The 24,335-nt window shown below is 52.5% G+C and overlaps 3 protein-coding genes and 1 long non-coding RNA gene across 12 annotated transcripts in view; 1 reads left to right on the top strand and 3 right to left on the bottom strand.

The window, feature by feature from the left end:
• NIP7 (nucleolar pre-rRNA processing protein NIP7) overlaps nucleotides 1-703 on the bottom strand; it is a 64,982-nt gene extending 64,279 nt beyond the window's left edge. For 3 of the 5 annotated variants that reach the window (XM_069550231.1, XM_069550229.1, XM_069550228.1), the window contains exon 1: nucleotides 54-328. In XM_069550231.1, the coding sequence (XP_069406332.1) occupies nucleotides 54-109 (56 nt within the window). In that variant the 5' untranslated portion in view covers nucleotides 110-328. Of the gene's footprint in view, nucleotides 1-53 lie in introns of all 5 variants that reach the window. The other 2 variants (XM_069550230.1, XM_069550227.1) reach the window with 2 other exon arrangements.
• COG8 (component of oligomeric golgi complex 8) lies at nucleotides 341-9,048 on the top strand. Of its 4 annotated transcripts, XM_069550218.1 has the most exons (6): nucleotides 370-794; nucleotides 1,984-2,191; nucleotides 2,948-3,775; nucleotides 5,622-5,790; nucleotides 6,571-6,744; nucleotides 8,617-9,048. In XM_069550218.1, exons 1-6 carry the CDS (start codon nucleotides 394-396, stop codon nucleotides 8,772-8,774), a joined length of 1,938 nt encoding a protein of 645 aa, XP_069406319.1. In that variant the 5' UTR covers nucleotides 370-393; the 3' UTR covers nucleotides 8,775-9,048. The 4 variants fall into 4 exon arrangements, with proteins under 4 accessions (XP_069406318.1, XP_069406319.1, XP_069406320.1 ...); XM_069550217.1 differs by lacking the exon at nucleotides 8,617-9,048 and having other exon boundaries at nucleotides 341-794; nucleotides 6,571-7,026; XM_069550219.1 differs by lacking the exons at nucleotides 5,622-5,790; nucleotides 6,571-6,744 and having other exon boundaries at nucleotides 8,617-8,850.
• Nucleotides 4,051-5,946, bottom strand: LOC138418658 (uncharacterized). The gene is made up of 2 exons (XR_011248674.1): nucleotides 4,807-5,946; nucleotides 4,051-4,711 (listed from the first exon to the last, which is right to left on the bottom strand). It is a non-coding gene; the product is annotated as an uncharacterized lncRNA (long non-coding RNA).
• A 3,115-nt stretch (nucleotides 9,049-12,163) lies between the features above and the next one.
• VPS4A (vacuolar protein sorting 4 homolog A) lies at nucleotides 12,164-23,058 on the bottom strand. 2 transcript variants are annotated; one of them, XM_069550223.1, is made up of 11 exons: nucleotides 22,754-23,058; nucleotides 18,834-18,945; nucleotides 18,586-18,733; nucleotides 17,271-17,332; nucleotides 17,025-17,144; nucleotides 16,401-16,557; nucleotides 15,724-15,872; nucleotides 15,295-15,376; nucleotides 14,857-15,076; nucleotides 13,731-13,871; nucleotides 12,164-13,024 (listed from the first exon to the last, which is right to left on the bottom strand). In XM_069550223.1, exons 1-11 carry the CDS (start codon nucleotides 22,772-22,774, stop codon nucleotides 12,923-12,925), a joined length of 1,314 nt encoding a protein of 437 aa, XP_069406324.1. In that variant the 5' UTR covers nucleotides 22,775-23,058; the 3' UTR covers nucleotides 12,164-12,922. The 2 variants fall into 2 exon arrangements, with proteins under 2 accessions (XP_069406324.1, XP_069406325.1); XM_069550224.1 differs by having other exon boundaries at nucleotides 17,271-17,329; nucleotides 22,754-23,000.
• Between the last annotated feature and the right edge of the window lie 1,277 nt (nucleotides 23,059-24,335).

Here is a 24,335-nt window from a genome sequence, read left to right as displayed (position 1 = left end):
CCCTCGCCCCTCCCCGCCAACCACGCACTCCCTCTTCTCTCCAGCACTCTTACTATTTTGCTATCTTCTCAAACATTACTCGGGTCTCCTCTTCAGTCAGCGGCCGCATTTTCCCGCTGGGTTAGAACGCCGGATCCTCGTGCCTCAGTTAGCGGAAACGGAAGCCCAGCCGCCGGCCGCTCCTTGGCAACCCCAAAGCCGGCCTCTCTAGCTGCTTTCTAATCGTTCCCCACGCTAGCGCCCCGTAATCTGGAGGACTCTCGGGAAAAGAAAGCCGGCCTGAAGAGAAACCATAGAGACAGTGACACCTCCACCCCCAGCCACTTCCGGTTCTAGACTAGAAAGTCAGCGCCCTCCCTGGACGGGAGAGGAAGTGACGCTGTTGCCGAAAACATGGCGGCGGCGGCGACGGCGACGATCCCACTTTCAACTACGGCCTCGGCCACGACGACAGCCGCCGCGGCTGCTCTCGGGGAGGTGGAGGATGAAGGGCTCCTGGCGTCGCTGTTCCGGGACCGCTTTCCGGAGGCCCAGTGGCGCGAGCGGCCTGACGTGGGACGCTATCTCAGGGAGTTGAGTGGCTCAGGACTGGAGCGGCTGCGGCGGGAGCCCGAGCGCCTGGCCGAGGAGCGAGCGCAGCTGCTGCAGCAGACGCGCGACTTGGCCTTCGCCAACTACAAGACCTTCATCCGCGGCGCCGAGTGCACCGAGCGCATCCACCGCCTCTTTGGGGATGTGGAGGAGTCGCTTGGCCGCCTGCTTGACCGCTTGCCCAGCTTCCAACAGAGCTGCAGGTGCGGCGGGCCCGGAGCTAGAGGGGCTTCTAATAACTGTAATAGCTGTCTTTATGATGATAGAAATACTTAACACTTAGTGCTTACTATATGCCAGCTTCTCCTCTGAGCATTTTATTAATCCTTTTAAGCATCACAGCAGCCTTCGAGGTAGGTACGCCATTCCCATTTTGTGTATAAGGAAATTGAGACTGCCCCAGGATGTTTCTAAGTCAGAATTGGAACCCAGCAGCACATTCCTCTTATAGGGCTGTTGTGAGCACTAAGTGGAATGCATACAAAGCGCTTACCATTGGGTCTGACATATCGTAATTAACACCCTACAATTGTCAGTTTAATATATTTGCATATTTAGGTAAACATACACACATCACACATACACACAACACACACGTACATAACGATAGCTTGGCTCAGAGATCATCTGATTCAAAACTTTCATTGACAGGAGACTGACAAGGAAATCCCATTTGGGAGCAGTTATAATCCTCAAAAAAACCCCACAAAAACCCCACCAAACTTCCTTTTTGAACCATATTCTGCCTCTCTCCATCATTATCCCTAATTCTGCCTTCCACCCTTTCATGAGAAAGTGTTTTCTTTAGAGTCTTTCAATATTTGAGAATAGCTTTCATATTCTTCCAGTCCTCTAGAATAGAGAGGGGGCTTCACAAAGCAGGCCTCTGCAGTTACAAAGAAAGGGAGACTAGCAGGAACTAAGGTTGGATAATAGCAGAGGAGATTAAGAGGCTGAGGGAACTTGGGGATTAGGTTGTAGTTCAAAGCTACTTGGGGCATCATGCAAATAAGAACAGTTGTTATTAAAGGAACATTTACTCCATATCAGATTCTGTGTTAAATGGTTTATACCCATCAACTCATTTAATCCTCACATCCTTATGAGGTGGGTCGTAATACTATTTTACCAATGAAGAAACAGTTCAGAGAGACTTAAATACTTTTCCATGGCTTGTTAAGTGGCATATCTGGATTCAAATCTTTTTTTTTTTTTTTAATCACTTACTAGTTGTGTGATCTTAGACAAGTTGCTTTAAATCTCTGGGATAAAAGTACCTGAGTTTGGTGTGAAGATTAGATTAATCGTCTAGCCTGGGGTCAGTTCACAGTAAGTGCTTGGTAACTGGATGCACAGCAGTGAACCACCAAATGTTCTCCTGACTGTTGCTAGGAATTTTGTGAAAGAGGCTGAGGAGATCAGTTCCAATCGCCGGATGAACACCCTGACTCTAAACCGGCACACGGAAATCCTGGAAATCCTGGAGATCCCTCAGCTCATGGACACCTGTGTCCGGAACAGCTATTATGAGGAGGCCCTGGAGCTGGCAGCCTACGTACGCCGACTAGAAAGGAAATACTCCTCCATCCCTGTCATCCAGGTAGCCAACTTGCCCAGAGAAGACTCAGACCGAGGTGCTTATGGCCAGGACTTCTGTGGCCATCACTGACCCTGTAGGCAGAAATCTTGGGGAAACTCCTGGCATATTTCACATCAGTTACGAGGCAAGCAGGCTTGCTCATAAAACATACATTCATTATTCAGTCAGTTGGTAAATATTAACCACGGGCCAGGCAGTGATCTAGGTGCTGGGGAACTAGTGTGAACAAAGGCAAGGCTGTGGCTCATGTGACTGTAAGCTGTTAACTGGCAAATAAATAATATCCTTTCAGATAGTGAAATACAGCAGGGAGTGGGCCAGGAGACTAGGTGGGTTGCTCCAGGAAGAGTGGTCAGGAAAGGCTTTTCTAGAAAAGTAACATTTAAGCTGAGACCCAGATGATGAGAAGCCAGCCACATGATGTGGGAGAGACCAAACCAGAAAGTGTCTGACCAAGTAGAGCAGGCTAAGGAGAGAAGTTGGGAGTGTTTAGAAGTAAAAAAGACAGCCATTCTGGCTGGTCTGCGGTGAGCAAGGGGAGAGCATTAGGACGCAGGTGAGAGCAGGAGAACCAGGCAGGGCCTGTAGGCTACAGTGAACCAGATCTTTGTTGGTGAGCCTGGATGCACCAGTTTTAGGAGGTCTATCTCATAGGTCAGGATGGCGGTGGGAATGTTGGCTGGCAATATTCAGGGCTAGTGGAGTGGGTTCCGGAGAGTGTCTTCCCCAGCGTACTGACTCACCCCGTGTTGTCAGGGCATTGTGAACGAAGTGCGCCAGTCCATGCAGCTGATGCTGAGCCAGCTGATCCAACAACTGAGGACCAACATCCAGCTCCCTGCCTGCCTCCGTGTCATTGGCTTTCTACGGCAAATGGATGTCTTCACTGAGGCTGAGCTGAGGGTCAAGTTCCTTCAGGCCCGAGATGCTTGGCTCCGTTCCATCCTGACTGCCATCCCCAATGATGATCCCTATTTCCACATCACAAAAACCATCGAGGCCTGCCGTGTCCATCTGTTCGATATTATCACCCAGTACCGTGCCATCTTCTCAGACGAGGACCCTCTGCTGCCTCCTGCCATGGGTGAACACACGGTGAATGAGAGTGCCATCTTCCACGGCTGGGTGCTGCAGAAAGTCTCACAGTTCCTGCAGGTGCTGGAGACTGACCTTAACCGAGGGATTGGCAGCCGTCTGGACTCTCTGCTGGGCCAGTGCATGTACTTTGGGCTGTCCTTCAGTCGAGTGGGGGCTGATTTCCGGGGTCAGTTGGCGCCTGTTTTCCAGCAGGTGGCTATCAGCACTTTCCAGAAAGCAATTCAGGAGGCCGTCGAGAAGTTCCAGGATGAAATGAACTCTTACACCCTCATCTCGACTCCAGCAGTCCTGGGCAGCAGTGCCCTGCCGGCTGCTGCTCCGGTCACTCAGCCGGGGACCCTGCAGCCGCCCATGGTGCTCTTAGACTTCCCGCCCCTTGCCTGCTTCCTCAACAGCATTCTGGTCGCCTTCAATGATCTGCGCCTCTGCTGCCCTGTGGCCCTGGCACAGGAGGTGACCAGGGCCCTGGAAGACGCCCTTGACAAGGTGAGCGCAGACTGTTGGCTCTCTACTGGGGCCTTTTTTTTTTTTGCTGGGGTGGCTGCGGGGCCACTGCTTTTGTTACAGGTGGCCAGACTTTTGTAATACACCAGTCCGTGTGACAGGGTGTCTATTGACTTAGGTTTAGTGTGGTTTTAGAGGTTTTTCTAGTTGAAAAGGTCTGGTTAGTCCTCCTTGATGAAGTGGCTCACCTGTAGTCATTTTTCAGTGATGTATTGGATTTCTGTTGCTGCATGACAAACTCACACAAACACAGCAGCTTAAAACAACACGTTTATCATGTCTCAGTTTCTGTGGGTCAGGAGTCCAGGCACAGTATAACTGGGCTGACCTTCTGCTCACAAGGTTGCAATCGAGTTGTTGCCCGACTGTGGACTCATCTGGGTCTCGGGATCCCCTCCTTTCAGGTTCATTCACAGTGGCATATTCCTGTTCCTTACAGTTGTAGGACTGAGGCCCTCAACTCGTAGAGACCACCCCACTCCATGAGCAGTTCACAGCTTTTGATTCTTCAGGGCCAGTGGGAGAGCATCTCTCCTGCCCGAGTCTCTTCCTCAGCCCTCTTTTTAAGAGGCTCATCTAATTAAGTCAGACCCACCCAGGATAACTTCCTTTTTCATTAATTCACAGTCAGCCGATTTGGGATGTTAATGAAAACTGCAGAATCCTTCACCTTTGCCATATCCTATTGGTTCTGCCTGCGCTCAAGGAGGAGGAGAAAACACAAGGGAGTGGGTACCAGGAGGTGGGGATCACAAGAGCCATCTTACTGATCTCACTAATATCTGAGTATCATGCACATTTTTAAACATTAAATCTTAGATGTTGAGGTGCTTCTTATAATTGATGGCATCTTATAGTCCCTGTCAACCAGGTGGCAGTTGTGACATGCTTGCATCAAGTCTTTCTGTTGATGTCCTCCTGTAAAAAACAGCAAGAAAGCATGAGCAATGAAGCTTTATAGGGTCAGTGAAATTCAGATAATAGTAATTAGCTAATATCCATCTAGAGCTTACCTCATGTCACATAGTTCATCATACTTTATACATATTCAGCCTTTATCCTCACAACTCTTTGAGGTTAGGTCCTTTTGCTGGCTCTGCTTTATAGATGAGTGAACTATCAGACACAGAGGGCTTAAGTAATCAGAGGCCACAGAAGCAGAGTGCACAGCTGGAACTAGAGCTCAGAACATCTGGCACCAGAGGCTCTTTGTTATTTACTTGTTTGTTTGGCAGTACATTGCAGCTTGTGACCAGGGATTGAACCCAGGCCCTGGCATCCTAACCACTGAACCACCAGGCAATTTCCCACAGTCTCTGTTCTTAACCCTGTCACCATGACACCTGTCTGTAATGTTAGCTAGGCTTACTCTGTTATTTGTATGTGGAAATAGTGAATGTTCTTTATATGTGGAAATAATGTATGTTCTTTTCCAGGTCTGTTTTCCTCCTCCTCTACAGTTTTCTAGTGGTTCTAGCATTCTGGAACGTCAGAGGCCTTACTCAGTAAAACCTCTTATGGTATTGCTGATATTTTCCTGGATCCATCAGAGTTCTAGTCCATCTCCCATGGGAGCCAAAAATGATGTAGTCTGTGTATTTCATGATGTTCCTGCTTGGGAAACTGCACAAATAATAAAACTAGTTGAGTAAGAACTACATCATTGAAGTGACAGAATTGTGAAGACTGACCACAGTTGTGAATTTAAACAAGATAATGATGTACTGTTTGGAAGGAATGTTCTTTTGGAAAACTTCAGGGCTGCACATCTTTGTCACTTTTGATGGGGATAGATTAACAGGTAATTGGTGGTGCCCTTTTCTCCTAGGTAACTAAAGTAATCCTGGCCTTCCATCGTGCAGAAGAGGCTGCCTTCAGCAGTGGGGAGCAAGAGCTCTTTGTCCAGTTCTGCACTGTCTTCCTGGAAGACCTTGTTCCTTATTTAAATCGCTGTCTCCAAGTCCTTTTTCCTCCAGCTCAGATAGCACAGACCTTAGGTAAGAGAGGGGAAGATAAGATTTTTAAAACTTTTATTGACATAATTCACATACTAAGTAATTCACCTATTTTTAAAATTCAAAGTTTTTAGTAAAAATGTACAGAGGTGTGTACAACCACTGCTATTATCTAATTTTAGAACATTTCCATCACCCCAAAGATCCCTGGCGTTCACCTGTGGTCATTCCCCAATCCCACCCTTAGCCCCTGGCAACTACTAACCTACTTTCTGTTGCAGCAGACTCTCCTTTCTGGACATTTCTTATCAGTAGACTCATTCAGTTTGTTTACATCTGGCTAAGTGAAAGAAGCCAATCACAAAAAAACCATAATGCATGATTCTATTGCCATGAAATGCTTATAGACGGTGTTTATGAAGTATTTTTTTGTAATTTGCCTTCGTATCCCTTTGTCCACTGTCTCTGTGCGGCGAAGGGCATGCGGGAGGGCAGTGGGCAGTGGTCGCACCAGCAGAGTGGCTGCTCTTGGCTCCCCCAGCTTCTCCTTGGCCCTGTCCGGGGAAGCTGGTGGCTGTCCAGGCTCTCCTGGCACTGTCTGTCTCCATCCGCCCTGCACTCTGCTGTTTCGATTACCTTCACAGTCTGGCTTTTACGGCACAGCTCCCTGTCCCCTATCACAAAGGTGACTTTTACTCTACTGAAATGTGCTGTGTTCGTTACTCCCAATAAGTATTTTGGGTTTTTTTCCCCTTGTAGACACATAAATATTTAAACCTATTAAACGCTTTTTTCACTTATGTTCTTTACCTTCTGGGTCAGGCATTCCACCTACTCAGCTTTCCAAGTACGGAAACCTGGGGCACGTGAACGTCAGCGTCGTCCAGGAGCCTCTGGCCTTTATTCTGCCCAAGAGAGAGCCGGTCTTCTGTCTGGACAAGGAGCTAGTCCCCGAGCTCCCGGCTCCAGCGCCAGCACTGCCGCCCGAGGCGCAGAGCCCCGAGCCGGTCACCCCGGCTGTCCCTGACGCGGGGCAGGAGGAGGTGGAGTCCGCGGGGCCCCCGCAGCCGGACGAGCCTAGTGCGGGCATCTGACCGGTGCTGCCTGCCCCCCAGGCCTGTGCGGCCTGTACCTGGGCGTGGGGCTGGGGAAGGTTACGCAACCCCGGTGGGAACGGGTGTTGCCCCGCGTGGGGGAGGCTGCAAAAGGCGTAATTCAAGAGAGAACCCCCAATACTGTAAAGCAACCATATTCCAATTAAATTTTAAAAACAGTGAACCTCTTGGCTGTTCTTGTAAATGCGTGGTTAAACTACCAGAAACGGGACTTAATAAGGCTGAAAGCCGCTGCGGAGAGGCAGGCTGCGTACGGGGGGCGGCGCCAGCGCTCCCGGAAGGTGCACGGAAACTTCACTTCCCGGCGTCCCTGGCGGCGGAGCCTCGGCTACGGGGGCCGGCGAGGGACGCGTTCGGGCGGGCGACTCTGCTCCACGCGCCATGGGTCACCTGGGGGCTGGGCTGCTGCTGCGGTGGCTGCGGGCGCCGCGGTGCGTTGGGTCGGCCCTGCTGTGGGGAGAGCGGGTAGCGGTCGGCGGCGCCCGAGCCTACAGCTCCACGCCCGCCCGGGATGGACTCGAGGGGCCGGCGCGCCGGCGCTCCTACTGGCGCTACGTGCGGCGTCTGGTGCAGGGAACGCCGGCGCCGCCGTACCCGCGCGTGTGCCAGGTTGGGGATCCGGCGCTGCGGGCCGTGGCGGCCCCGGTAGAGCCGGCGCAGCTGGCGGGACCCGAGCTGCAGCGGCTGGTGGAGCGGCTAGTGCAAGTGATGCGGCGCCGGCGTTGCGTGGGCTTGAGCGCGCCGCAACTCGGAGTGCCGCTGCAGGTACTGGCGCTGGAGTTCCCCGAGGCGCTCTTCCGCGCTTGCGCGCCGCGAGTGCGCGAGGCCCGTCAGATGGAGCCCTTCCCCCTGCGCGTGTTCGTGAATCCCAGCCTGCGGGTGCTGGACAGCCGCCTGGTCACCTTCCCTGAGGGCTGCGAGAGTGTCGCCGGCTTCCTTGCTTGCGTGCCCCGCTTCCAGGCGGTGCAGATCTCAGGTGCGGAGAGGTGGGGTCCCTGGGGCGGCGACTGGGTGCCTGTGTGCTCCTATTCAACCTGTGTAGGCGGCGGGCTCGGATTCCACGAAACAGTTTACGCCAAGTTGCAGTTGAAGTGTAGACATGTCGATGGCTGATCTGAGGAGCCTACCGACATGAACAAAAAGCAGACCCAGAGTGGACGAAATTCAGGACGGCGGATGGGGCAGGAGGTGCCTGTGAGAGCAGGGCCAGCTCAACTGGGGCACAGGGGTGGGGACTGGAAGGGTGGCCTGGTTCCACTATGAGCTCTCACCCCATTCTCTGCCCTGTCGCTCACCCCGTGTCTCCTCTCTCTCTCTCTCTCTCACACACACACACACATCTCTGCTACTATTAGATCTGTCGTGGTGGCCTGGGCGAAGTGGAACCCATCTTTGCCTAGCTCAGGGTGATAAGCCAGTACCTGTCTGTCATACCACAGGATATTGTGCAGAATGTGATTCTTTGCTGGAGGGTTGGGATGGTGGTTCTTCTTGAGCAAGCCACTTGGGAAGATCATTTCTCATTTTAGCCCAATAGTGAGCCTAGCAACCCACCTGTCAGGGTTGGGAACCTGGTTGAATACTTGGTAGAGTCAGAGTTCAGATTTCGTTTTTAGGATGGAGAGGGGCTGCCGTCTGCATTCCCTTCCGATGCTGCCTCTTGTAAACACAGCCAGGGGCAGGGAAAGTCTTAGCAGGTTGAGAATGATGCAGTTCCAGCATGTCCTCACCCAGGCTGTACCTTCCTCTGCAGGGTTGGACCCTAGAGGAGAGCAGGTGGTGTGGCAGGCGAGTGGGTGGGCAGCCCGCATCATCCAGCACGAGATGGACCACTTGCAGGGCTGCCTGTTCATTGACAAAATGGACAGCAAGACGTTTACAAACATCCACTGGATGGAAGTGAATGACTAACCAAGACGCACACACTCCGGCTGTGAGCTGGGCACATCTTCCTTGCTGGACTTGGTGCTGGCTCTGCTCTGACAGAAAACCACCGACTGCCAAAGCTGCCGAACTGAGTTGGAGGAAGATGCTAAAAATGTGCACCCTGAAATGAGCTATGGACAGTATATCTTCAACTTGAAAAGAGAAACATCTCCCCTAAAGGAGTGGGCATTTCCTGGCAATTTTGTATAGAGATGGGAGGTGAGGGGTGAAAATAAATAGCCACTCTCAGTAGACATGATTTCAGAAGAGTGTAGCCATCTATTCCCCAAGCCAAGATTAGATTATGATGTAACCTCCCAAACATCTGAAAGCTGTGTTTAAAATGCAGATTAAGGCTGTGGTTGCTCGTCTTCCCAATTTCTTATGTTACAAAGGGTCTGTGTGTGTTACTTGCATAGTCTCTGTTTTGGATACCAGTCTGCCTGTGGAAGTAAAACACAGGACAGAATATCCCCAGCTCAATGCCAGTATTAAGGTAACCGAGTCATATGTTTTTCTAGGTTCAGATAGCTTAGGTCTCAGGCTTTTGCTTTCCACCTTTAACAGGCCTGGGGCAGATTTTCCTGCTGAGATCTCTTAGGTAGCTGGGATGTGGCTCGTTCTTTGGGAGGCCATGGAGCAGGGCTGGGAAAGGGGCGATACAGGTTTCCCCATGATCTGAGAGAATTCTGATGAAGCCTTTCCTAAGCTGAAATAGCATACATGGAAGAAGCAGTTACCTTAGGACACATCATGCTAACAGGTGCACAAAATAAATCAAGATACAACACAGATGCTCACAGACACAGTTCAAAGCGATGATGGCTTGAGGCTGAGATCCTGAGTGTAGCTCCTGGGGAAGGAGCTTGGTGGTGCCACTCTGGCTGCTCTGAGTGCTCGCTGCTTCTGTAAGAGCTTGCTGCAAAACAGAAGCTGAATGGTGTTTTAGCTTTTGCCTTTTTTTGTAAAAGTGAAAGTCCTCTTCAAGTTTCTTTCCATTAGTGAAAACAGGTACTAATGTAGGTCTTTCATAGAAGTGAAGCAGTGCAAAGTGGTTTCAACAAGTGGGGACTGCCTGTAGTTGAGAAGGAGCAATGAGCCTTTTCCTGTCACAATCAGGGCAGAAACAGGAGGCAGAATATCTGCTTTCTCATCACCACACTTATTCTGAAAAAATAAACCAGCGTCATGGTGACCACGGTTTTAGCTCTAAGATTCTGTCAGAGCTTTGACAAGAGGTTGAAGGAACTCATTTTTATGTTGAGTTTTGCCATGCAGGTACTCTTACTGAAGTCCTCCAAAATCCAAATACAGGTATAGTAAGAAGTCCAGTAAGCTGTTTATAGAGAAAATGTATCTTAAACAGTAGTTAATCAAATGACCCAGGAAAGACCCACTCTCCCCAAGTGCTTTCTCTAAACAGCCAAGTCTGGGGTGTGTGAGGCCACGCAAGCCCGCCAAGTCTGGCTTTGTGTCCATCACACTTCAGGGAGGAACGAGGCCTAGTGCTGTATGAGGTTAAGGACAGACTCAGCCCTCTCGGAATCTGTAGTAAGCTCTCATTTATACTGAAAATATGGCTCCTTAGGAAAATTAGGATTCAGTGAACCTCCTTTCCCTTGCAGGATGGCATTAAAACATTCTGAAGGTTCCTTACAAGCCCTGAGGTTAACAGTCCTTAATCATGGCTTTGTTATACAGATTGGTAGTTATCTGCTGGACACTTTCTGACTTAAGGCCCAAAGGAAAATGACTGCTCAATGTGGACCTCGGGGGAAAGCCTGAGATTCTGTTGCTGACAATAGATGAGATTTATGGTTGTAATAAACAAGGATGGATTTGTTCAATTAACCCAAGACAGTACAACCCAAAGACAACAAATCCTTGCCTTTACGAGGAAGAAACTCTCTTCCATCTTGGGCAGATAGATCAGCTGCAAAACCATACACATGATTCAGCGCCTTGAGCTAATGAAAGTTTTAGAAGTCAGCTTCCACAGTGTAAATCAGTGTAGGCAGAGGGTAAAGAGTGGAATCCCCAGGTAGGGAGGAAGTGAAGTGCAGAGTAAGCGCTTAGGGAAGGAAGGTCCTCTGCACTTACTAGCCATGTTGAGCGTCACCACTGCCAGCCTTGGCAGCGAACAAGACAAGTGTTTGCCCTGTCACTCAGGGTAGAGAGAGAAGTGGGAAGGCAGGGCAACTGTGATGAGAACTGTGGCGATGAGCCCCAGCAGCCCTCCAGTTTCTGCTAACCCCTATGACTTGCCAATGTGTTCAAGCAACAGCAAGAAGGAAGCAGGTTGAAGAAAAAAAAAAAGGCAAGGGCCTTCCGTTTCAAATAAAGGTAACGAAACACAACTGACTAAAATGAAACAGTACAGGGAGGGGGTGGCAAGTAGTTAGTTTTTGAATGGTATTTTCAAATGGTAACTGGTGGCTGAGGGTCCATAACTAACTAATCAGGAACATGATGTGGAAACTCTCCAGCAAGTGACACAGCTCCCCCAACCCAGCACAGCACCATCTGGAGGTCAGGCCTGCTGACACTCCAGGTAACAAGAGCAGGGCTGGCCCACTGCACTGGAGAGGAGCACTGCGCCGAAGCCTTCACGGAACTGAGGAAAAGCTGGCTGAATTCAGCAGACACCTCTACCCAGACCAAAGAGACACCACAGTGCAATGCTAACATCATCAAGAGGAAACCACGTCTCATCAGTCGTGGGCCATTCTGTTCGAAGATACTGACACTTTGGGAGGGAGAGGAGAGCTAGAGCAACCGGATCCCAGGCTGTTCCTGCCGCCCCTCAGACAGTACTCCCAGGCCTGCCACCAGCTCTAGAGCCGTGGCTGCCTCACTTCCAGGAATCACAAACTCAAGGGGCCACTGGGGCTGGACAGGAAATGCCAAGGAGTGAGGCAGTCCGGGTCGGGAGGGTGAGCCGGAGGGGCACAGTCCCCTGACGAAGAAGGCAGACCCTGGATGCAGGGCCAGTGTTTCCCTAATCTGCTTCAGAAGCCAGAGATCTCAATTTTTGTCAGCTCTTGACTTTTAAATGTTAGCAGCAGACCAAACCAAAGCACAACCGCAGGCCGTGTCTAGACCACAGGCCTCTCAGCTTGCAGCCTCTCCTCTGGAGGTTGAACAGGAACTGCCCAGGTCCCTGAAGCACACCCACCACTTCCAAGGCCCTGGGGGAAGAAAGGTCTTGTGAACGCGACAGAACAGGCCCAGAACTGCAGCCACTGGTGACATTCCTGTTTACTTGCAGCTCCACTGAAGAGAAGAGAGCAGAGACCAGAGGGTCTTTCTAGGGGAAGCAAGTGTGGCCTACAAGGAGCCCCCAGACAGGAGTCAAAGATGAGAGCACTCTCAGGTGGCTCAAGAAATGAAAAGGGTTTATTAGCCCGCTTCCAGGACAGGGACCCGGGGCAGTGGCTGGCCTCAGTGTTCTCACATTCAGAGGGATTAAAAAAGAGGCAGCAGTGACACCTGCCTGACTGCATTCCCTCGGTCTGATCTACACAGCTTTGTGCTCACAAAAACCATCCTCCTCCTGCAGGGAGGACACAGGGCCCGGAGGAAGCGAATGCCTTGGCTCTACTCGTGGCCCATAGAGGCAGAGTCTGGACTGGGGACCCCGGGCAATAGCCATTCTGTTCACTCGGAGCAATACTTGGATCTGGAAGGGAGGGGCAGCGGGGGGCACTGGGCAGCCATTCTGAAGGGCCGCTGCGCCAACTCCAAGGCCGGGGCCGCTCCCACTCCCCGATGCCTCGGGCAGGTTTTAAATTTATAAACAAGTCAAAAATCCAAGCAGCATTAATTTAGGGGAACAAAGAATGGCTGAAAAAACCACCATAGGAAGGGGCAGGACGAGGAGATGGTGAGCATCCAGAAGAGGAGGAGGAGGAAGCAGGAAGAGCCAGTACACCCCGGGTACCGTATGTGCTTCTGCGCCTCCGCGGCGGGGAGGCCCTTCCTTCCTGCTCCCCCACTGACGGCCAGTCAGCAGCGGTTCGCTGCAGCGGCCTTGGGACGAGCCCTGGAGCTCTGTGTGGCCACTGACCTGGGGAGTACCGTGGACTGACCCCAATCAACCTCCCACCTTCACCATCAGGCAAGTGAAGAAGCTTTTAACTCTCCTGTCCAAAGTCCTCTGAGAACTTCTTCACTTTCAGGAGGTCTTCTGCATTCACAGTGGGCCGAGTGGTGGCCAAGGACCGGAGCATGTCCGACTGCAAAGAGAGGTGCAGGCAGGTGAGGGGGGCTGGGCTCCACGCCCAGCTGAGTCTCAGCCCCACACAGCCCAGGCTGGGAAGAGGGGTGGGAGAGCCCTGCCTCTGAGGTCACCCCCAAGTCCCAGATGCAGAACTCCCACTGCCTGGCTTCTGTCCGAAGGCCTCCTGGGGCAACCCATGACATTTCTAGACGGCCTACTTCCGGTTGAGGGAATCTTAAGTTCCTGTTATCTCAACTCCTGTGAGAAGCTCTTTGTAAGTGCACGCCCACCACACCAGGCCCAGTGATCTTGCCTGACACCGCCTCACAGGACAGGCAAGACCACTGGCAAGGCTGAGATAAGGAGAGGCCAGGAACAGTGAGCTGAGTGGCTGCCTGTGCAACCACACCAAATCAACAGTGTTAAAGACAGTTACTGGTTCCTTCTGGGTAAGAAGGCCAACCTCAAAGGGACCAAAAAAGCAGTCCTCACCTGGCCTTTACTCTTCCTGTTGAAGATACAATTCTAACACTACGGCCTCCATCCTGGGTCCCCACTGAGTCTGGTATAAGGAGCGCCAGCTCCAGAGCCCCAAAGACCATTCTGCCTAGGAGGAGCCACACAGCACAGAACATGGAAGGGGAGGAGCAGCTTTTATGCTTGGACCGAAACCCCCAGGTTCCTGGGCTCTCTGTAGTCCTCTCTCCCAGCCAGCCACTTACCATGCAAACCACAGGCTCTAGGAGTTTGTCACCAGGGACGTCCATCCAAGTCATCTCCATGGCCCCTGGGTCCCCCGGCGAGCATGGGGTCAGGAGGTCATCGATCATAATGCTAGGGTTGGTGCGGGAAGGGCCACAGACCTGAAACCAAACAGGAGCCTGACTGGCTGGAGGGGCTGCCCCTTGGCATCTGGGGACACCTCGGGTTTCTGAGCCCTGAGAAGAAGGTGACAGCGTGACGTGGACGAAGGCTTGGGTTTCTAGGTCAGCAGTCTGATCTGACTGATGGGCCCCTTCAAACTCTTGGGCTCTGGGAGTCTGGGTGGCTCCAAATCCAATTTCAGAGGTTTGCGATCAGCATGCTGTTCCAGTTGTTGTTCTCCAGAACCGTAATCTGTGACCCAAAGGCCTAGAAAGCTTCCTTAACTCATCAACTCCATCAAATCTCATCATGAACGTGGTGACGTCAAGTGTTTTTCCAACCAAAGGCTGCCTACTCCGTTGGCAACATTTCCCCAAGTATCTCCAGGGCTCAACGCTTACATCCTTCAATTCCTGACTCAGTTCACCCAGGGTGCCCCGTCCATTAAGGGTGCAACCTACCCACACCCCCTCCCAATCGCAGAACATCAGACCTCCCTCCCTGGCTGTTTCCCCCATCACCCTTAAGAAAGGAGTCTTTGCTGTCTGTCTCCCAGACTAGGAATGAGGCTCGGGTAAGGGTTTCCATCGGCTGTGGTCACAGGTGTCTCCCCAACACGCAGAGCAGAGCCCGCAGTGTCCGCAGCGCCCCTGACAGCCATCTACCGCACGCATGCACTTCCTCTGTGTGGTGTGCCATTTTATGCCCCTCGCTTTCAGACACGCAGCAGGGCCCACCACAAGCATTAGCACAGGGCTGGCACAGGTGGCGGGGGTGGTGGTCACGGCGCCCTGTCCTCTGGCATCACCCGATTTGAGGTGGTTGCCCTCAAGCCAGCATTGCGGGGGTTGTGGAGCAGGTACAGCCCTGCCCCTGAAGGCACTTAACCTCGGCTCCCAAGATGCGCAGTCACCCAAGCAGCCAGAGAGCCAACACCCCCTTTCCTGTGACACTTTCTAAGCGGCTCCCTGTGGGCCCGCTCACCTTTTTGAAGTGTGTTGCTGACTGCACTTTCCTCACAGGCTGCATGAGGGAGTCCCGCACAATGACACTGATGTCTGCGCCCGAGTAGCCTTCTGTCTTCCGGGCCAGCTCGTGGATGTTGGCCTCTGTGAGGTTGTGAGGAGTGCTCCCCAGATGCAATCGGAACATCTGGGCACGGGCAGCCTCCTCCGGCAATGGGATATAAATTCGCTTTTCAAACCTAGAGAGCCAAGCACACGGCAGGACTTGAAAGCGGAAGGTGGGACGGTCTCAACGGAGAGGCTCGGAGGCCCTCCAGAAGCCAGCCTCACTAAGGGCTCTGCAGACTCGGAGAAACCGCCAGAGAAACAGGGTCCAGCTAACATGCCTGCTGCCAGCTGCAGGCTGACCACGGCTGGAGACAGACCTCGGCCCTGGGCTCCTCCAGGGAAGACTCACCTCCGTCTAATGGCTGAGTCCAGCACCCACGGGATGTTTGTGGCACCTAGCACCAGAGTCCCATCGTTGTTGTTCCCCACCCCTGTGGACAAAGGGAAACACAGACACCAGCTCAGCACCTGCCAGGCTCAGTCAGCACCCGGGGTGAAGGACCTTGGGGGCTCTGTGTCCTGAACTGGAGCTGTCCCCGGGTACCCCCATCAGGGCCCTGGCAAGGCTTACTGGGGTACAAGCCCCACAGCCCTGCCCACCTCGGGAGGGGCAGAGAGGCGGGCGGCCAAGGCCGCAATGAGAGGGAGTTAAAAACTGCTTCTCTGCTAGTCCCTCCACCGTAAGAGCAGTCAGATTCAGCTACAGCTAAATACCAAAGCCCAGGGCTGGCTTCAGGTGGGGCAGGGAGTGGGGAGGGGGCCCGGGACTGGCACGCACCCTGCATCTGGACTAGGAACTCCGTTTTGATCCTGCGGGCAGCCTCGCTCTCATTCTCGTTGCGGGATCCGCAGAGCGAATCCACCTCGTCGATGAAGATGATGGAGGGCTTGTGCTGCCGGGCCAGCTCGAACAGGTTCTTGACTAACCTGTGAGGGGAGACACAGGTGGGATCCCGGCCCAGCCCAGGCCCCTGGCACCACCCTCCTCTCACCCTTCCCTTGGAGAGGCTGAGTCGACAGAAAAAGCAGTAGTAACAAGTCCTTGGGCAGCCCTGCACTGGGAGGAAGAGCAAGCCTCAGCATCAGTCTTGAATCCCAGCAGCCCTGCTCATTAGCTCTGGACAAGGACAAGTCCCTTCCCTTCCTCTCAGCCTCAGACTCCTCATCTGCAAAATGGGAGCCGGTATAGGGAATAAGTTAACTGTATAAAGTCCCCAACGGAGGACACTTAGCTGAAACCCAGTTACTGTGAGTGCCTTTCCTTTCCCCTCATGTGTACTCATGGCTCCCAGTGACCTTCCAGTCTCGGCTGGCCCTGTCAGGACAGTGTCCCACCTGACAAGCTAACAAGACACCCCTCTCCCGGCGCCTCTGGGAGGCGAGTCCAAGGGCAGGGAAGCCGGACCGTGAGCAGCCACGGCAGCCGCCGTGGGAGCGGAGCCTGGGTGGACTCACTTCTCGCTCTCCCCCAGCCACTTAGACATCAAGTCTGAGGAGGACACAGAGAAGAAGGTGGAGTTGTTGGCCTCCGTTGCCACTGCTTTGGCCAGGTAGGATTTCCCTGTGCCGGGCGGTCCAAAGAGCAGTATCCCCCGCCAAGGGGTACGCTTGCCTATGAGAAAGAATGAACTTGAGTGAGCTTCTTCCTGGCTGGGGAAAGGGAGAGGAAAAAGCAGAGGGGCTGGAGTCACGGAAAATACGGCCGGGAATAAAAAGCTCTATGAGACGACTTTGCTGTAGGAGCAGAAGAGTCAAGGCAACTAAATCACCTGCCAAGAGCTTGGTCCTGGCCCTGGCTCCTGACCCCTGGGACCCGGCAAAGTGACGCTGGCTGGCGCTGGTTCCTGACCCTGCCTACCACTGGAACGATTCAAAGTTCTAGTCACAAAAGTGTCTCTGACGTGGAAAGAAGCCAAGGAGTAGGTGAGCGCGGTGAGCCGGCCCTGGACCTCACCTGCTGGGACGAAGGGAGCCGAGTTGCCACCTACCCCCGGGATGTCTGCATCACGGGGGCCCTGAGCTGGAGCTCTCAGAAGCCTGACTTTTGTGCACTGAGGCCTAAAGTGGCTTAACTCTTACCTGTGAACAAGTGCGGGAATTTAATTGGCAAAATGACAGCTTCTTTGAGGGCCTCCTTGGCTCCCTCCAGCCCAGCCACATCATTCCACCGGATGTTGGGCTTCTCCATCACGACGGCACCTGCAGGACCAAGACGGAGCCTTCGACCTGGAGCCTGACCCATCTGGGGGTCCCTGCCACCACCCACCACCACCCACCACCACCACCCTCGCCCCCTCCCACCACCACGGGCCTCAGGCTGCTTACCCATCAGCTGCTCTTGCAATTTCTTTTTCTCTGGATTATCCCCTTCACTGTCACTATCGCTGCTGGGAAAGGAGACAGAAGACAACAGGCTGGAGTGAGAGGCAGCGAGCAAGGAGGCTCAGAGAGTGAGGCCAGGCTCTGACGGCCAGCCTGGTGCTAAACAGACACTTTCCTTTCTTGACAGTGGTTGAGAGGTCCGCAGACAAGGCACCCCAAGGATGTCGGGGCTACACGTCGTCAGCAATCCCCTCTGGATCCTCCAGGAAACACTCTCCTCACCAACGCTCGCTTCTTCATGAAGGGCAGAGAACTGAGATGTATGCGCTCTCTAGAAGGCCTGTGCTCTGGCTGGACTTCAAGAGCAGCCGGGCAAGCACTGGGAGCTGCCCCTGGCCTTTCACAGGGACTCCCAGCAGGACAGGATGTGGCTGTGTCTCCAGGGCTAAGCCCGATCTGGACACAAGTCACATGTCATCCTCAGAACCCTTCCAGGCCCCTGGGCGGGTCCTCTCAACCCAGGAGCAGAGCTCCCCCCTCGGGGGTCGGGGGCAGAGCTGACAAGTCACCCTTCTCTCTCCTACTCCATCAGCTCTGGGCTGCGCACCCTCCCTTCACCTCCAGGACATCATTGGCCTTTGTGCTCAAACCACAGGTGTGAGGTGACAGGCTGTGGAGGGAACGCTGGCTGTAGAGTCCAAAACAGAGGCCCCAGGTCTGGGTCCAGACTCCATCAAGTAACAGCTCTATGACCACGGCCATCCCTGAACCTCTCTGAGCTTGCCGCTGTCCATCACGTGAAGATGAGAACCTCTGATAACACAGCTGGCACTTATTTGATCCCTACTGTGCTCCAAGCTCTCTTCTCCGGGCTTTTCCTGCATTATCTCATTTGCTCCTTAGGGCAACACTGGGAGGGAAGTCCCACTACCTTCCTCCTCCTACAGATGAGGAACCTGCAGGCCCAGCAGGGTCATGGCGCTTGTACAGGGTCACATGACTAGGAAGCGGCAGAGCCAGGCTAGATCCTGACAGTCTGGCTGCAGAGTCCAGGGCTGACCCCCTGCCCTGCCCACAGCTTTTCCATACAGATCTAGTGAGACAACGGATGTATGTTTCCTGTAAAGGGCTTGGTGGGGAAAAAAAAAAAAAGTGAAAAAAAAGCAAAAAAAAGGGCTCGGTGAAGGCAGCTGCAGGCATCATCTCTATTACAAGTAGAATTCCCCAAAGGACAGCACCAAGATGACAGCAACGCAGGAAACGGACCCTGCTCGCAGGGGTGCCGGCCCCCGAGGGTCCTCCACTCCTCCGTACTCACCCCTTACTCTCGCTTTGATTCTCCTTGACTGGCTTCTTGCCATGCTTCTCTTTGTTTCGTAAGTAATCCTTCAGCTTCTCCGCCCGGTCCAGGTACTGCATGCACTTGGCTCGAATGCTCTCCTTGGCTTTGTCACTGTGTGCTTCATCTGCCGAAGGGGAACCGCGGAGGGACCCCTGTGAGCTCCGTGTGCCCGCCCTCCTCTCACCGGGGCTCTGAGGCTAGGGAGGGCCCTGTGGGGGACTCACATTTGATAGCGTGCAGGAAGTACTCCACGGCATGCTGGTAGAGCCGGAGCGCCTCCTCGTAATTCTTGGCTTTATCCTCTTCTGTGGCTTTTGTCACCAGATCAATGGCTTTCTGGAAAGGCAAAACACACAACCCAGTGCTTCCCACGAGATCCAGAAAGCCCCTGGGTTCTGGGCAGCAGGAGTACACTGATAAGAGATATTGCCAGGCCCGGGAATCCATCAGCTGCAGACCTTTATGTTGGCCTACTTGTCCAACATCAACTACAAAGGCCTTGAAAGGAAGCTTTAAAAGACAGCTGTCCTGCTTCACAATACACTCATACAGTTAAAAGCAACTGCCTTCTCAGTGATGCGGAAGGAAGCCTGATCAAGTATATCAGGTTAGGGCCCAAAAGGAGAGTTCACTTTCTGTTTCGCAATTTCAGGGGAAAGAGAAATAGAGCTGGACTGAGAGCCTGCAACAGGGCAAACAGCAAAACCAACTGATTGCTGCGCTGGTCAGCATGGAGGCCAGAAACTGCCCTTGAACTTGTGGTCCAGAAAGGACCCAGCCAGCTAGGAAAGTCCTTCATCAACCTGACAGTTTTATGATATGGACTTAAAGGGATCTTAAAGGGATCTCTACTGTTTTGTATTAGCCCAACTCACTTCTCTAGGCTCAAAAGAAAAGACAGTTTCCTTAAAGTTGATTTCTAGGGAAGGGATGCCTAGCCACGTGACTCAATACATGGATACCTCAAGGAAGAAAAGCGCCTATGTACCTCAAAGGCATCTATGTGCTGCCAGTGGTGGGGAGTGAGCTTCCAGACCCTCCTAAGAACTCTGCAAGAGTGTCTTTGTGAACCTGCTAAATCCCACAGGCCTGTGCTCTGGACCGAACTGAAAGCCTGCTGGATCTCTCAGGCAGCTGCCCCACACCTACACATCCAGTTTTAGAAACCATGGCTTCACCAAGCTGGGAAGCACCACCAGAATTATCCTCTTCAAACTGAGACAGCACTAGACAGCAGGCAGGCAGAGACCACTGGCCACACAGCGAACAATAAGCCTCCTGACTAGCTCTTGGCAGGGCCCAGGGCCTTTGTGCAGCCCTTTCTCATCTGAAAATACGAAGTCTCAGAAAGACACAGAGAGTTCTACAGAACTAACAGACTGGGACAGGTCAGGCCAGGCTGATGTCACACAATCTCACCAGCTTGAAGAGATGAGGAAAAGCTACTGTTTTCTAGCTCCCTATACTCCTTACAAACAGATAATGGCTGGGAGCCCTGAACCTTCCCGGATGATCAGCTTAAACACAAACTTCATGTGTTTACTGTCTTCCGCGACGCCTCTCTTCAGACAGACATGAAACGGGGTGTTCCTGTCACCGGCGGCTTCTCATCTCCAGAACACACCTCCAGGTCCTTGGCCTTTTCCACTCTACACACTTTGCTTGGGTCTTTTTTGAAAGAGGGGTTCAGAGAGATACTATAGGAATGCTCTGCTTCTCAGGCGGCAAAGTGGGCCCACCCCTGCCCCCCAAGATCCTCAGTGCACCTCAGAGCACACTCACCGCTTCCGGCAACCATACATAGTTTTTCACATACAAGGGGTGCGAGTTGCAATTTAGAGTCAAAACAGTTTAGCTTAACAGGAGGGAAAGGCGACAAAACTGTAAGCTCTGTGCAATCTCTACTAACAGGTGTGGCAGAGGATAAGGATGAAAGAAAAGGGCAACAAAGACATGCTAACAGATGGTAAACTTTCCATAAAGGACCAGAATGTGGATATTTTAGACTCTCCTGCCCTATAATCTCTGTTGCAACCACTCAACTCTGCCTTTGTAGCCCCAAGGCAACCAGAGACAATACGTAAACGAAATGAGCAGGGATGGGTTCCGATAAAACTTCACAGACACTGGAATTTCAATTTCATGACTGTCACATATCATGAAACATCCCTTTTTCCAGACACTAAAAAATGTAAAAACCGGGGCTTCCCTGCTGGCTCAGTGGTTAAGGAACCCGCCTGCCAGTGCAGGAGACATGGGGTTTGACCCCTGATCAGGGAAGATCTCACATGCGATGGGCACCACAACTACTGAGCCAGTGCTCTAGAGCCTGGGAGCCATAGCCGCTGAAGCCCTCGCACCCGAGAGCCTGTGCTTTGCAGCAACAGAAACCACCACGAGGAGAAGCCTGTGCCCAGAGAGTAGCACCTGCTCTCTGCAACTAGAGAAAAACCCACACAGCAATGAAGACCCAGGACAGCCAAAAAATAAAATGAAATAATTTTTCTTTTCAAAAATGAAAGAACCCATCACACAAGATCACATGTTATGATATATACTTCCATTTATATGAAATGCCCAGATGAGACAAATGCTTAGGGACAGAGAATGGATTAGTGGTTGCCTAGGGTTGAGAGAAATAGACAGTTGGGGGCTGGAGAAGTGTGACTGCTCAAGGAGGCAGCATTTCTTTCTGGAGTGATGAAAGTGTTCTAAAAGTGATTGTGGCGATGACTGCACAACTCTGGGAAAGTCACTCAGTCATGTCCAGTTCTTTGTGACTCTACGGACTATACAGTCCATTCCATGGAATTCTCCAGGCCAGAATACTGGAGTGGGTAGTCTTTCCCTTCTCCAGGGAATCTTCCCAACCCAGGGATCAAACCCAGGTCTCCCGCATTGTGGGCGGATTCTTTACCAGCTGAGCCACAAGGGAAGCCCAAGGATACTGGAGTGGGTAGCCTATCCCTTCTCCAGAGGATCTTCCCAACCCAGGAATCAAACTGGGGTCTCCTGCATTGCAGGGGGATTCTTTACCAACTGAGCTATCAGGGAAGCCTCTGAATATACTAAAAGCTTTGAACTGTACACTTTAAATGAGTGAATTGTATGGTGTGTGAGTTATATCTTAATAAAGCTTTCCTTTAAAAAAAAAAAGGAAAAGGCATTCTTAGCTCATAAGCCCTAGGAAGGTGAGATCTGCAAGCCACGTTGGTCCATCCCTGTGATAACAGCTTCCACTGGTAGCTGGTAAGGTTTGGCTCTGGACACCAGCAAATTCCAGGCCTAGTACCCACTGTATTCCATGCCTCTGTTCCCCTCTTTCTCTCCACCTGGAGTAACTATCCCTGCTGGTATCTGCCATCCCCCCATTCTTTGACTACCGACCCAAATGCCTCTTCTTCCTCGACCTCTTGCCCAACTCCCCGAAGCACTGTACCTGTCACCACTTAATGAGCACTTAATATGTTGCTGACATTGTGTTAATGCCTCACCTGAATCACTCGATCTAGAGCCACTATCACAACAACCCTACAGGGCATCACCCCATTTCACTGACAGGGAACCCGAGACTCCAAGATCAGCTAACGAGCCCAAGGTCACATGCTAGTGAGGGGCAGAACTGAGATTCAAACTCAGGTCTGAGACAAGAGCGCGCTCCTGTTTCCCTGCCCAGCTAGGACCAGCAGCACCTGGAGGACGGGTCAGTCATGCATCCAGGTGGCGCCACCCCAGCACCACCCGACGCGATCCAAGGAATGAATGAAGGGTCTTAGGCCGAGAAGAGGAAATTGGAGACCGGGGAAGGAACGGGGGCCTGTTCGAAGGGAGGCAGGAGGAGAAGAAGGGAGATCCAGCAGCCCGACCGCGGGCCCGAGCTTACCGGACGTCTCTTGTGAGGCCCGGGTGAGGCTGATCCCCAAGCCAGCTACACACAGCGACCTCGGGGCTCGGCCCGGTCTAGCGGGCCAGGCATTCTAAACGCGAAGCGACCCATGGTTCAGAGCGCGAGAAAAGAGAAACGGGCACAGAGCGACCGGGCCGGGGCGCGAGGCCGCGGCTAGGAGGAGGCCGCCCGCCCGGCCGCAGGCCCCGCCGCGCCTCCTTCGGCCTCCGTAAGCCAGGCTGGGCCGCGCCGAGGTACCTGGAGGGTTGACGTTGTCATTTCATCTCCTGGGGCTGCCCCACACCCCGCGGCGCTGCTTGCGGCCTCGGTCCTGCCCCGGGAGCCGAGGAGCTGGTCCGGCGCGGAGAGCCCGATGGGTCAGCGATGGGCGCGGGGAGGGCGGCCGCTCGCAGCCGGAGCGGAGTCCGAGGGCGAGCGAGGAGCGCGGCCCAGAGCGGTCGGGCCAGAGCCGTGCGGCTGCCCCCCGGCGGCCACGGCCGGCACTGCAGGCCGCAGCTCTCAGCCGAGGCTGTGGGACCCGGGCGTGAGCAAAGGGGCGTGTCGGGGGCGGGGCGAGACTGGGTCCCCCCAGGGGGCGGGGCCGGAATTTTACTGGAATGAAATCAAGTCCTGCATCCCACTTGAAATAAATCATCTATTGGGCAGGTTTTTCCTCTCACAATAAGCCTGACTTCTCAGAGCTTTGGGTTCCTGATGTTTAATAAGTTATACTAATAATAACAATTAGTATCTGCCTTGTCTGCCTTTTGGAGGAAATGAATGAGCGAGCTAATGTAAACAGTGTACCCCACATGGGGTCTTAGACCCTGGTTACTGTTATTAAGATGCCAGTGGCTCTGTCTAAAGCCAGTTCTGTTTTCCTTTATATTACTTTTCTCCCTAGGAAAGTTATTTTCTTAGGTCTCCAAAGCTGGAGGCTCTACCCAGGAGATCTTAAGCATAGCAGATTGGTTATTAACAGAAGTGCAGCGTGTTTAAAAACCAATAGGAAGAATCCAGTAAAGAAAGCTAGCCAATGGGAATGGGACCAAAGCCTAGATGGGTGGATTGGCTGCAGACAGTAAAGTGGAAGCGGAGAAGATAGATGCCTACTTCGGCTGGGCAGAAGATAACAAGATGTAAGGAGAGTACCTTCGGATGGCTTCTGTTTTCTTGGTGAATTAGAAGAAAAGAGAATCTGCTGATAGAGGGAGAGAAAGTGGAAGGCCTGTGGTTTGAGGAGAGTAAGGGCGGTTTGAAATCATTTCAAGTGAACAAAGGTAATAAAGGGTGGCAACTCTATAAATGTATAGAGGTGATAATTTGTGTATCTGTTAATCCCAAATTCCTAATTTATCATCCATCCCCCTTTCCTGCTTTAGTAAGTTTGTTTTCCATGTCTATGACTATTTCTGTCTTGTAAATACATTCACTTGTACCATTTGAGATTCCACTTATAAGTAGTGTATCTGTCTTTCTCTTTCTGACTTCACTTTGTATGATTACCTCTGTCGTTGTTGTTGTATAGTCTATAAGTTGTGTTTGACTCTTTTGTGGCCTCATGGACTGTAGCCCTCTGGGCTTCTCTGTCCGTGGGATTTTCCTGGCAAGAATACTGGAGTGGGTTGACATTTCCTCCTCCAGGGGATCTTCCCGACCCAGGGATCAAACCCTCGTTTTCAGCATTGTAGGTGGATTCTTTACTATTGAGTCACCTGGAAGGTACATGATCATCTCTAGGTCCATCAGGTTCCTCCATTTGACTGCAAATGGCACTATGTCATGCTTTTTTATGGATGAGTAGCATTCTGTTGTATATATGTACCTCATCTTCTTTATC

The sequence above is a fragment of the Ovis canadensis genome, chromosome 14 (genome assembly GCF_042477335.2).
Source record: "Ovis canadensis isolate MfBH-ARS-UI-01 breed Bighorn chromosome 14, ARS-UI_OviCan_v2, whole genome shotgun sequence".
NCBI lineage: Eukaryota > Metazoa > Chordata > Mammalia > Artiodactyla > Bovidae > Ovis > Ovis canadensis.
Note: the sequence above shows the minus strand (reverse complement) of the source record. Positions and strands in the feature narration are given on the sequence as shown.